General features: G+C 46.6%; 1 protein-coding gene across 3 annotated transcripts in view; it reads left to right on the forward strand.

The window, feature by feature from the left end:
* The window catches only part of dennd1b (DENN/MADD domain containing 1B), a 92,156-nt gene that overhangs the window by 18,493 nt on the left and 61,446 nt on the right, over positions 1–12,217 (forward strand). For all 3 annotated transcript variants that reach the window (XM_086268427.1, XM_086268428.1, XM_086268429.1), the window contains exon 3: positions 1,434–1,477. In XM_086268427.1, coding sequence (XP_086124553.1) covers positions 1,434–1,477 — 44 coding nt within the window. The remainder of the gene's footprint in view (positions 1–1,433; positions 1,478–12,217) is intronic.

Consider the following 12,217-nt stretch of genomic DNA (forward strand, 5'->3'; position numbering starts at 1 on the left):
CGTGGGTCCTTTGTGTCCCCCTGTCTCTCGCGGACAGCCCGGTGCGTTAGCCACAAAGCTACTCGTGGTGTTGCATAGCGTCTTCGTCCGAGCAGCCGTCTTCTCTTCTCTGCGTTATTTTTAGGCTCGAGGTCCATCGAGTGCATTCAGCTTTCTGTTAGAGGGCTCAGTCGTCCTCGCGTTTCAGACCGGGTGAACTCTGGAGAGGTTTGCTGCTTTCACATGAACTTTTTCATCGTTCTGCTTTGTTTACATAGAGGCGGGGGGGTGTTTATGAGCCCGTGGGCCTTTTTCTGCGGCCGTGACAGTGAACTTGGCATGTGTGAGCTTGTCTGTGCAAACCCTCGCTGTTCTTGCCAGGGTCACGGGGTGACCTTGGAGCTGTGGAAGCCATGTTTACCACAGACCCCTGTGTTCTGGCTGTGGCTGGGTGATCGCTTCATTTCAAACACAAAGCATTAAGCCTGAGAGAAACTAGCGTGTGTAGTTTGGACGCTCCTGGGTCGCGCTGAGGCAACCGTCGGCCGAGGCGCCGATTACGCGGTTCTTTATCACGTGTGCCAAACACGCCCTTATTCACTATCCAGATATTCTGGAAATGGTTTCTGTGCTCTGTCTTTGCTAAATACATACGACTGCTGGATGATCGCAGTACTGTTGGCTGGTCTGTCGTGTCTGTTATTAACTTACCAGGTTGTATCTGGCGCAGTGAGGATGCGATATGTTGAGGCTTTCCTCATAAAACACCAGACGTTGAATTTTGTCTGATCAGAAGCCAGAAGTGCACCACAGAGTGTTTCATAGAAGCGCTCTCTACGCCGAACACGCCTTACTTCCTGTATTCTTATCACTGGCTGATAAAACGGGTATCACACATATTTCATTTCCTTTATTCAAAACCAGTTAATCACCTTGGCTAATCTGTCAGCATCAGTGTTGTTTAAGTTGTTTACTACAAATGGATATCGCAGTGTGCTGGGTTTCATGTAGCGCTGCTGCAGAATAATAACAACAACAACAATAATAATAATAAACCTTTTAGTGTAAGATTTACATCTCCTCAGCAACACCAGGCTTGAATCAATGTAGCAATAATTAAGCAAATAAACTGGGGTGCGTGTTACTGCGGCTTAAACGTGCATGATTTGGTGCGTAATATAAACTCATATCTACAACGAGAGTATAGATTTGCATATTTACAGCGCATGCAGCCGAGACACTCTGTGTCTTGTCTTTCACTGTGCGCTGCTCACTCTGTGCATGCGCGAGTGTGTGTGTGTGTGCGCGAGTATGCATGTGTGCGTGCGTGCACAGACTCACAGCAGCCACCCTTGCCCCCACCCCTCTCATTAATATGTATGTGTTCTGAGGCAGCTAGCAAAGACGGTGTGTTTCTCACCCGCTGATTAATGCTGTCTGTCAATTACCTCTAGATCCAACCGTGCTGTGGAGCTTCCCCCAGGACCACACAGACCAGGTTGGAACACATTCTGCTTTTTCATTCCTCTGTCTGTCTCTCCCCCCAAATCTTCCCCTGGTTCAATGTTACAGACAACCTCTACCACCTCCTCTTCTCACATCTCCCTTCCTTCCTTTTCCTAATGCCCTCACTCACCCTGCCATCCTGTGGTAACCTTCCCCAAAACCTACCACCACCACCTCCGCCGTTCCTTCTCTCTCTCCCCTCCTACTCTCCGTCTCACTGTACGTCTGTTGTTGGTAATGAAAAGCAGTGAGCAGGTCTTCAATAACTGACGAATCAGTAATTATCATGCAACCGTGACAGGAATGCGCACCTCTGTTTTCCTCTCTGTGTCTCGTTGTCCTCCTGTTTGCCTTTTGTTTCCATTTATTGTTCATTCGAAATCGGAAATAAAAATAAAACATCTGTTTTGTGCTCTTTGGCTCAGCGTTCTGATACAAATCACTCGGAGGGTTGGTGTCTGTTACCAGTTTGTGCGACTTAAATTCCAAATCATACTCCGACTTTATTTATTTTTCTTCACTTTAATGGAGTTTCTCACCAAAGCAGAGAACGTGGGGAAACCATTTGTGCGATGAAGTTAAGCAGTCAGGTGATCACAGGTTCGAACGGGCTGCAAACTTTAACCGTTTGAAGTCTGAGTCTGCCCAAACGTCCAGCCGCTCAATCCTGGGTTCGCTCTAAGGATGCACCAGTGCTATATGGCAGACATTAACCACAGGTTCACATTAAATACACGTTGTTTTTGGTTAAAATGCAGTGCCGCGCTCTCTCATGGGACGCCTTCGGTCCCCGAGCCTCATCACTCCCTCATTGGTTCAAATAAGAACCAATGAGGGAGTGAACGTGACCTGAAAACCTTCCTTTTTAAAAAAATACTTTCTCTTTATTGATTTTCATCTTAATTTACTTACAGAACTAAAGAGGGCAAGGGAAACCAACACATTCACATATGTTCACATATTCCAGAATACACAACGCCTTGTTTTACTTGCACCTGTGTAATATGTGTATGTTCCATTCAAACAGATTCGCAGCTGTCCCTCTGCATCACAGAGGTATCCGTTTCTAGTCTCTTGACGTATAACGATCCCATCGTTCCCAAAGTCTCTCTCCTTTCTCCTTCTGTAGCTGCAGTGAGAGGGTAATCAGTTCCATATGATGAATTGTGTTAATAATGTCTATGACCAGCTTCTGTGTGGGGGGGCTCCTGAAAACCTTCCTAATGCTAGTCACAGCTTTTCTCAGCTTCTCACGGGGAAATTGTGAACTCTGGATTAAATATCGTTTCATTTAAAAGTCTCTTTACCCTCAGAAAAACACAGCAGCCCAGCGGGGTGTCGTGTTTTCTCTATTAAACCCAACTTGATCAAAACAGTAACGCAGCCTTTAACAACGTGCGTGTGCCCATCATCGGCGAGCGGAGGCTGAGAGAGAGAAGACAGGACGGGCTGTACATTGTGTTCGGTGCTAAAAGCAACCACAGAGCAGATCCTGGAGCCGGATGGCTGGACGGATGACTTTGGGCAGCCTGTCAGCTGAGAGGAGGGAATAAACAGACGTGTAGCTGATAGACTCCAATATGTGGCGAAGGTTACGATAGACTTCAACACAGCAGCATAGCTAGTGAGTTTAAACAGCTCTCCTGCCTCTCTGATCCACTTTGAGAAATAAACTGAGTTGTAGAAAGATGCTTCAGGCGATGTCTGCCTGCCCCACAAGAACCAGAGCGTGCTATCAGAGTACGAGGTAAAGGCAGTGAGGGAATGGGAGAGCGAGCAAGAAATTACACACTTGCAGAGGGAAGAACAGGAAATGGAAGCGAAGGGGGGGAACTGAAATGAAGACGTAAACATAGGGCCAACACGGTTTTTGTGTTGACGCGGGCCTCGTGCATCCTCTCCAGCGTGGCTGTCCTTTTTAGCCCCCCGCAACCTCGCTTTTCTTTCATTCTGTTGTCGACCAGATCGTTTGTGTGGATAAGATGGCCCTTAAGATGGCCAGTTAGCCTGCTGTGTACAGAGGGATTGGCCCTTTCCCCCGTATACATAAAGGCTGTATTCACGGGCCTCATTACCAGGATTAAGGCTCCTTTCCTCCTTTGTGGCTCTGAGGGCTGGAGTCCTCTGTAGCCACAGTCTCGCTCTCTTTCTGTGGCCCGAGCTGGCCGGCATATGGCGGCAGCAGCCAGCGATCTCTGCAGAGGGGCTCGCAGCTCAGAGCGAGGCCTCCTTTTGTTTAGGCCGTTATTGTTGCTCAGCGTAATGACATTTGTAGGCCGTAGGATCAGGGTGGAGGGGTTAGTCTACCCCAGGGGAGAAGGGGTAGAGAGAGGAAGAGGGAGAGAGGGAGAGAGAGTGGGATGGAAGGAGGGGGAGAGGCAAAGACATGCAGACAGACAGGAGTGTGGATTATGGAAATATGAATTGATTTTTTTCTCCTGTTCAGTGGTAGAATAGAAAGCTCAAAGGAGAACAGACTGCAGGCTGGCATGCCGGGGTGGTGCTAGGGAAATGTGAAGCGAGAGGTGCTCGCTCCTTCTCTCCCCCCAACACGATTTCTCTATCAACCCCTGAGACTTGTGCCCTGGTCATCCACAGATGCCATTTGGACAGAGAGAAGCAGAGATGGAAGAGAGAGAGGAAGGGAGGGAGGGGAGAGAGAGGAAGGGAGGGAGGGGAGAGAGAGGAAGGGAGGGAGGGGAGAGAGAGGAAGGGAGGGAGGGGAGAGAGAGGTGGCTAAAGCATATATTTGAATCATAAGAAGGACTTTTTTTTTCTTCTTTTTTGCAAATGAAGCAGACAGATGGAAATCTGTCCGTTTCCTCTCAGATCTCATCCCAAAGTAGTGGAAAACACACACACACACACACACACACACACACACACACACACACACACACACACACACACACCACAGTGTGGTATAGAAGGCCCACTTCTGTGTAAAGAACAGAGGATAATATGATAAACACTCAGCAAGTTCCACCAACAGAGGACCAACTTGCAGAAACTGTCTGCAGCTCCACCATATTTCAAAATGTGAAGTTAGTCACTCGGACACTCCCTTCTGCAAATTTTCTGTGCTTTCGAGTGTAAAACTCAGTTTTCCATCTCAAACGCTGCAGTTTTATTTCCTTGTTTTTACTTTCACTCTGTTTAATCAGTTAACCAGTTTAACAAATAATCACGTAGTCGAGCCCTTTAAGCTTTGCATAAAATGAAACGCATGAATCATCTCGGGGAACGAGAAGTTTAAGACTTAAATTTATGTAAGTCTGGAAAAACGATGAGACAAGGATCCCAGAGCAGAGCAGAGTCGATGCATCTCCACCAGTCCACTTACCTGGACAGCGATTGGTTGGAAAAATCAGATTTATTTTTAGTAACTTCGAAACAGAAATCCAAATTGACCCAGCATCCCCCCAGTGGGAGTGTTTCTGTTATCCATACCATTTGATATCAAGAGAATTGTTTTCCTTTTTCACTAATAATAGATATTTGCACGTATGCTTAAAGGTTTGTGTCGGGCTGTTTCATACCTGCTGAAGATGATTGTGGCAACTGAAACTAGTTGTTGTTACTCTCAGGAAATCCACGGCTGAGTCGATTTCCTGAGTGGTCTTATCTTGTGTTTGTAATGATGTTCTTTTCTGTCTTGTTGCGACTGTCACATCATCTCCATCTCTGCACACAGATCTGTCCGTCCTCTCCTTACGCTCCCCTCTGGTTCATCAGCCTTCATGTTTCCACAATCCTTCTCTCATATTTCCCCTCATGAGCCACTGTTGCATGAAATTGCAAATTATACACACGCAGTATCTTTTTTTTTTCATCCACTCTGGGTTCAGCATAATATCAAGAGAGAAATAAAGGAAATATTGAATTATGAATAGTTTTTACTGCAAGGCCTTCTTTTAACTATTAAGGTTGATGTTAACTCTCCGTGGCTATTCCACACATTTTACTGTAATAAGGAAGCTTTGATCTTCCTGCTACAAACTGCATCGAGTTGACTGTAAAACATGCTGTTTTTCATTTATGCCAAGGCTGCGGTTCAAATTCGATTTTAAGGAAATATCTGTGCTTTGATACATCGCTATGTAGAAATCACGTTTTTATTAAATGCATTCTGGGACGTATTCTGTGGAGAAATGATAGTAATCCACTTTTCCTCTTCACTGTGTGCGTTTCTTTTGCTGCCATGCAGTTTTAAGTTAAAATGCGCTTTGTTTCCTCGGTACAGACCTGCTGTGTCTTTGTGTGGATTCACAGCTCAGGTTTGCAAAATTTCATCCGATCGAAGGATGGATGTCCAAGGTTGACGTTTGGTCATGATACGCCTCTACGTTTGGCATGAACCAAACACGGCATATTACGGTTTGGCGATATATAAAAATTTTCCAACCAACAATCGTCAGTCCGATAACCTATGGAAGCCCGTTTCTGCCAAAAAAAAAGTATCTATAACTCGAAATTTCGAGAAAATAACTCAGAATTTTGAGTTATGGATTTGTTTTTTACTTTTTAGTGGCGGAAGCAGGCTTCCATAAATAACCGATGATAGGCGACTTTTTAATGGGCGGAGCAACGTAACCTGATGGGCTGATTTGCGCATTTAGAATTTCTAAGCTTTGTTTGGAGGGAATATTTTACCGTCTCTTCTTCTTTGTTTCAGGATTAATGTCGACGAGAGAGATGAGATTTATAATGCAGCTACTTTTTGGATTTTTTTTCTTTCTTTTTTTTTTAAAAATGTGCCAAATCACACAAAAGGCTGAACTTTACATCAGAGATTTTTTTTAACGTGTGCTGGAAGAGACCACTTTTTTGTTTAATCGTGTATTTCTTGTTTCCCTCCTCTCCATTCTGTTTTTTTAATTTAAATAAAATGTTTTGGGGGTTTTCTGAACACCGGCTGCTGCCGTTCTTTCTTTCTGTTATGAGTTTCAGTAAATGAATCGCTGCTTTTGCTTGTAGCTGGAGATGTTAAAACAGCGCTGTTATTTTTTCCGTTGACTGCTTCTCTTAGCTTCAACCAACCTTAATAGCAAACTTACTCACAAACGATGGGCGAAGGGCTCGGCCTATCGCCGATTGTCGATATATTCGTCCAATCTCCCAACCTTACGGCAGACCAGCACCTCGCACCAATCGTCGAGCACGGTGGTGTGAGGAGAGGAGGTGATCTGGGCTTGTTGGAGTCGTTGAGTTGACCATGAACCTCTTTGTATTAAAGACAGTTAAAGTATGGCCTAAAATTGGGTCATAAAACAGGAAATAACGGCGAGCACAGCAGCAGATCTACGACCGAACGGCTGAGACGGGGAAGAAAGATGAAAGTGCTGCGAGGACACTCAAACTGAAATGAGGGCAAATGCCCACAAACCTCAGTCAGCTAAAGATTATTCACAAACATGTCTGCCTGATACAGTCGATACAGAAAGTGTACAGTACTACACACTGCTTCTGCATTTGCAATGATTTAATTTAATATTAATGAGAGTGTAAACTGTAATGTTGTTGTTCATCCCAGTGTAAAGATGACTGGGTTATTTTCACCCTGACATGGAAAGCCTTATAGAGCTATTGTCTTTGTGGTTCTTTAATTGTGACCACCGTTGTCACTGAGATGTCATGACTTCAGGCTAAACTTGACGTGTTTCCCCGTCACACAGTCCTGTATATCTGTCTCTGCTGGAAAGCTCGCCGAGTCATCAGCCAGACAGGAAGAAGGGGAGGGACAGACAGAGGAAGAAAAAGAGCGAAGAGAGGCAGCGGTCTCTCGAGGCTTCATCCTCGGCAGCTTTCAGCGTTGCTCTGACACCGTGCTCCATCAGGACCGGCTGCCTGACACGCCGTGATTGGTGGCCACAGTTCTGTGGACTTGGCCCTGGGTGGGGGAGGCAGGGAGAGGGAGGTCGATTGGATTGGTGAGACAGCAGCGGTCTGAGGGATGGAGGTAAAGCGTAGGAACCGGTGGACATGATTGGTGACTTCAGCCCTGAGGGAACTGAGGGTTGACCCCAAGGAGAAGAGGATAAAGTGGGCGAGAGCGGTGGTGAAGGAGTCCTTGTGGGTGTGCGAAGGCAGGGCCCAGACATGCTTCAAGACGATGATGCGTTGCTGTCGGTTGATGCCCAGTGGAGCAAAATAGAAAAGCAGTAGGAGAACAGATGGATATAATAACAGGAAAGTTTGAATTAGATCAGTGTAAAAGGAGAAGACGGCGACGGAGGTTGGAGGCACTGTTGTAGATCACATGGTCAGCTCGCAAACCTGTGAGACACTGTTGTGAAAGTCTGTAAAAACATGGGAATTATTACCTTCTTTGGGTTTACACGTATGGAGGTGTGTGTGTGTGTGTGTGTGTGTGTGTGTGTGTGTGTGTGTGTGTGTGTGTGTGTGTGTGTGTGTGTGTGTGTGTGTGTGTGTGTGTGTGTGTGTGTGTGTGTGTGTCTCAGCGTGTCACAGGGCCTTGTCTTTCCCCTTCACTGCACCCTGACAGCAGTGTCAAACAAGGCCTCATATGATCTGTGTATGTCTTTGAGAATATGTGTGTGTGTGCGACTGGGTTGATACTGTTTTTATTCTTCCTTCTAACCCTTTTCACCTCACATCCCTCGGGTGTTCCAGGGTCTTGCCTAATGGACAGTCTCGCCCCACTAAGCTGGCCTTTGGCTCAGGCACTGAGCTGGACGCCTAACTAGGGGCCCTTTGTTGCTCATGGGTCTTGATTGCACTGACCTCTGGGCTGCCTTCCTGGGAGAAGAAGAGTAGTAGAGAGGGAAAAGGAGAGCAGGGGAAGTGTTTTCACGCCCCGTTGCTCACATCTCTCCTATGTCGGCGAATGACTGGTGAAGAGAAATCGGTAGGAAAGAACTGTTGGCTGTTTCCCAACCTGCAAGTGAAGAGTAGTGGATTCAGCTACATACACAGATGTATGCAGTTAATCTGTACATTATCTGAATTCACTTTAGGAAGAACAAACTAGTAGGTTTATTATATTCCTCCATTTTATACGTGCAAGCCGGGAAGCTGTGCTGGAGGCAGCTGTTGCACACGTGGCCACGGCGAGGGAACAGAAATTTAGAAACGGGGAACTGGGAGAGTTTTAGCAAAAACATCCTTCCACCTCCTGCTGCACGGGTCATCGGAGGTCTTTGTTCAGGGTAACGTGCTGCTATCTCCAAACAGGTTCTGCACATGAATCTCCGTCGTCGCATTTTGCGTTGAGCTGCCGTGTCTGGACGAGCTTTGGTTGTTTTTGAAGAGACGCCAAAAAGCCGATTTTTGCCTGCTGTCAACACAACGTTGGATAAAAAGTTTACGGCTTTTCTTTTAGGACTTCTAGAAAAAGATGCCATTAAATGTGTTTGAACACTGAAAGGATGCTCCTCAGAGTCCCAGCAGAGTCGCAGCCAGACAGACTCTGGACAGTCAAAAGAACGAGACCCATGCGAACCAGCTCATGTACATATACTCAGCTATAATAATCACAGTGATAATTTTCAGACAGTAATTGGTTGTGCTGCCATTAAACTTGAAGCCCTCCACTTTTCAACAGCATCCTTTCACCTCCCGACTAAATTTAGGCAGAAACGAGTCATTTTTTCTCTTTTAGCTCAGAAATGAACATCCATGGATGTCTGGTGCTTGCTATCGTCTGATGATAAATTTATCTGCGGTCGTAAACCTGTGACCTCCTCTTGAAACAGGAAGTCTTGGCCTGGCTACCCAGAAGTCCCCAAATACCGGCCGTAATCTCCAGAGTCTGCCGACTGCAGCCGATGAGTTCCCAGCTTGAACGTATGCAAACTGGCTTTAAAGAGACCCTCAGATTCTCATCTGCTCATCTGCTAACTCTTTGTGTGTTATGGCCGAACTCACAGATGAGGAAACGAATGCTTTACACTTGCAAACAGGTTGCTCCTGTCAACCAGGAAAGCCTCTTTTTAATGGTTGTAGACGACGGGCTCACCCGAACTGCATACCGCTGTTGCCAGGAGAGCTATCACACGCACAGCAATGTGGCTTAATTGGGCATGCTTTTTTTTTTCTTCCCTTAACTACCCCATACAAGGCACAACCAGCAGCCACCAGTCAGAGACAGAAATGGCAAAAATGACAAATGAATAGGGTGTAAAGGGAGAGAAGGATGGAGAGGAGAAGGAGGAAGAGGAGGACGCAGCGATGCCCCGACCCTCTCTGCTAGATTCCTTGTACATCTGTCAATGAGACGTCCACCGCCAAATGTTTAGGAGCCGGTGTTGCACTACTGCTCCCCTGCTGAGCTTCAGTGTATACATTCTGTTTGTGTGTTAGTCCGTGCGTGTGTGTGTGTGCGCGTGTGTGTCGAGAGTGTGTGACGCCATGTGTTAGAGGCAGGCCCACATCAGGGTTCATACAGTCGAGCTAAGCCCGGTGGGAGTTGAAAGCTTAAAGAAGGAAATCCCCCCCCGGCTGCTCAGTGCACGCACACACACACACACGCACACACACATGCACACACACATGCACACGCACACACACACGCACACACACATATGCTGTCTCTCTATATCCCGCTCCCTCTCCTCCTGGCACTTCATTAATGAAACCCATGCTTGTATGTTTGGGGCATATGCAGCTCTCTTGGCCCAAAACTCTGTGTGTGTGTGTGTGTGTGTGTGTGTGTGTGTGTGTGTGTGTGTGTGTGTTAGGGGGAGATGTCTCACTCCCCATCACGTGGTTATATATTCAGTGGAAGATCTCAGCAGAGGCATAATACTGCTGCTCTCCCCTGTCTGAGCCCATCTGTGATATGTAGACAGGACATCAGCAGGACAGGGTATTAGCACTGGAATAATGTGCAGTGTTATTGTTGACGCCGCTCTCCGAGCAATAGCCCCCCCCCCCCCCCCCCCCCCCCTCGTAACATAAATGCACCCATTGAGGAATAAACTGAAAATAAATTGGTGTAATACAGTAGGTGCCATGTACTGACCCCAGTAGAGTGCTTTAAAATTGGAGGTGACTCATTTACAGCTGTTGGCCATGGAGCGAGTTTGGGGGTTGGACAGACGGCGGTTAAGGGGGTGTCATGTGTTTTATTATTACTGACTTATAACTGAATTCATCCTGCGTGTGTGTTGTGTCCTAAAAGTGTAGAAAAGCAATCAGAGAAACGGTTTCCTCCCCTTGTTGGATCTTACCGAGGACATTCTGCTCGTGGATGCAAAGTGACGTCACGTTTGTAGTCGAGGGGTGCTCGGCCTTTTTTTAATTCTTGCTATGGTACTTTGGGCTGCTCGTTTACTGCAGAGGGTCTCCACAGCAGGTAGCTTCACTGTTTGATTTGGACGAGTTTTGTGCCGGACGCCCTTCCTGACACAACCCCAAAGCGTGTCTCCGGCTGTAGAGGTGGCAAATTCACATATAGTAGGAATAGGCAAATGCGACTGTCAGGTGTTGGTAGGTGCTTTAAAAGGCCGCAGGATCAGTCTGCCAGCTTTAGCACCATCTGAGCTGTGGCTCTGACAACATGGGGATGTTGTTAATCAAAAATAACCTCCTTCAGTCGAGACGCGCCGCACCAGAGGGGGTCACTGGGAACAGGAACTCGTAGAGGGAATTAGAAAAAAAATCCAGAAGGGCAAAACTCCTTCTTCCCTCCATCTCCCTCTCCAATCAGCCGGGGCAGAGCGAGCAAGAATGTGAAAATGTAACGCCCCCGTGTCAATTTGAAAGTGCACTTTATAGGCTCATGTGCCCCTCCACCTCTCTCCCCACCGCCTCCCCATCCCACTTCCCCCACTATTCTCAAGCAGCTCTGTTGCTTTGGTCCGGCTCTGAAGGCCGTTCTTATTACCGGCACAGAGTGCAGGTCAGAATGGCAAGCCGGCAGCATACTATTAAAGCCTAATGAAAGGAATCTCTGCAGGGTCTGAGGTCTGCAGCGGCCAGAGGAAGCTCTGCCTCTGCCCATTGTTCTTCTGCTCGTCTCCTCGCTCTTCTCTCTCATTTTTTAGTTTTTTTATTCCATCGCTAAATCTGGCATCTCCCCCGTCTCCCTGTCATTTCAGTCCTCTTCTTTGTCTTGTCCGTGCTCTACATCTGCTGAAAAATTCCCCTCTACATGTGTTTGCATCGGGCATCTCCAATCTGATGAGCTGCCTGGAAAATGTAAGCGGAGACATCTTGGAATCGTGACATGAAACTCCCTCAGATAAGGAAATGCATTTGTGACATTGAGCCCCAGCATAGACTCGTTCATGGACGCCGAACTTAAAGGTCAAAGGGCGTCCTCTTTCTGTAACTTGATTAACACTTTTCCATTTTTCCTTTCGGCGCAGAGTTCTTGGACACGAGCTGCCTGAGACGACACTTTACAGCGACCACCACAGTTTTTATCTTCTGCCTAGAAAACAATTGAATCATTCAGGAAGATGGAGTGGCTCGGTAGCCATTATTGGAAAAAGTTACTTGTATTGATTGCTTGATACTTGTAAAGGACTGCATTAATATGATGTAGTCTATAATTTGACAGTAGATTAATCTTTCGTTCCTTTTCTCAATCTATTGGTTTAGAAAATTGATTGAACAGTGCATACAAGGTGTTTGTGCGGGAGGCCACAAAAATCAAGAATTTTGATTCGGTCTAGTTTGGTTTGGACAAACAAAGGCTGGGTTTACGTGTCTCCTCCTCTCTGTGCTTCTGTCTCAGTAAAGTCTCCTGTAAGCTTCAGTATCTGGT

Source organism: Aulonocara sp. 'chitande type north' Nkhata Bay, linkage group LG17, assembly GCF_057382095.1.
Source record: "Aulonocara sp. 'chitande type north' Nkhata Bay isolate Kocher_YH1m ecotype deep benthic linkage group LG17, A_spYH_male_GT1.1, whole genome shotgun sequence".
Lineage (NCBI taxonomy): Eukaryota > Metazoa > Chordata > Actinopteri > Cichliformes > Cichlidae > Aulonocara > Aulonocara sp. 'chitande type north' Nkhata Bay.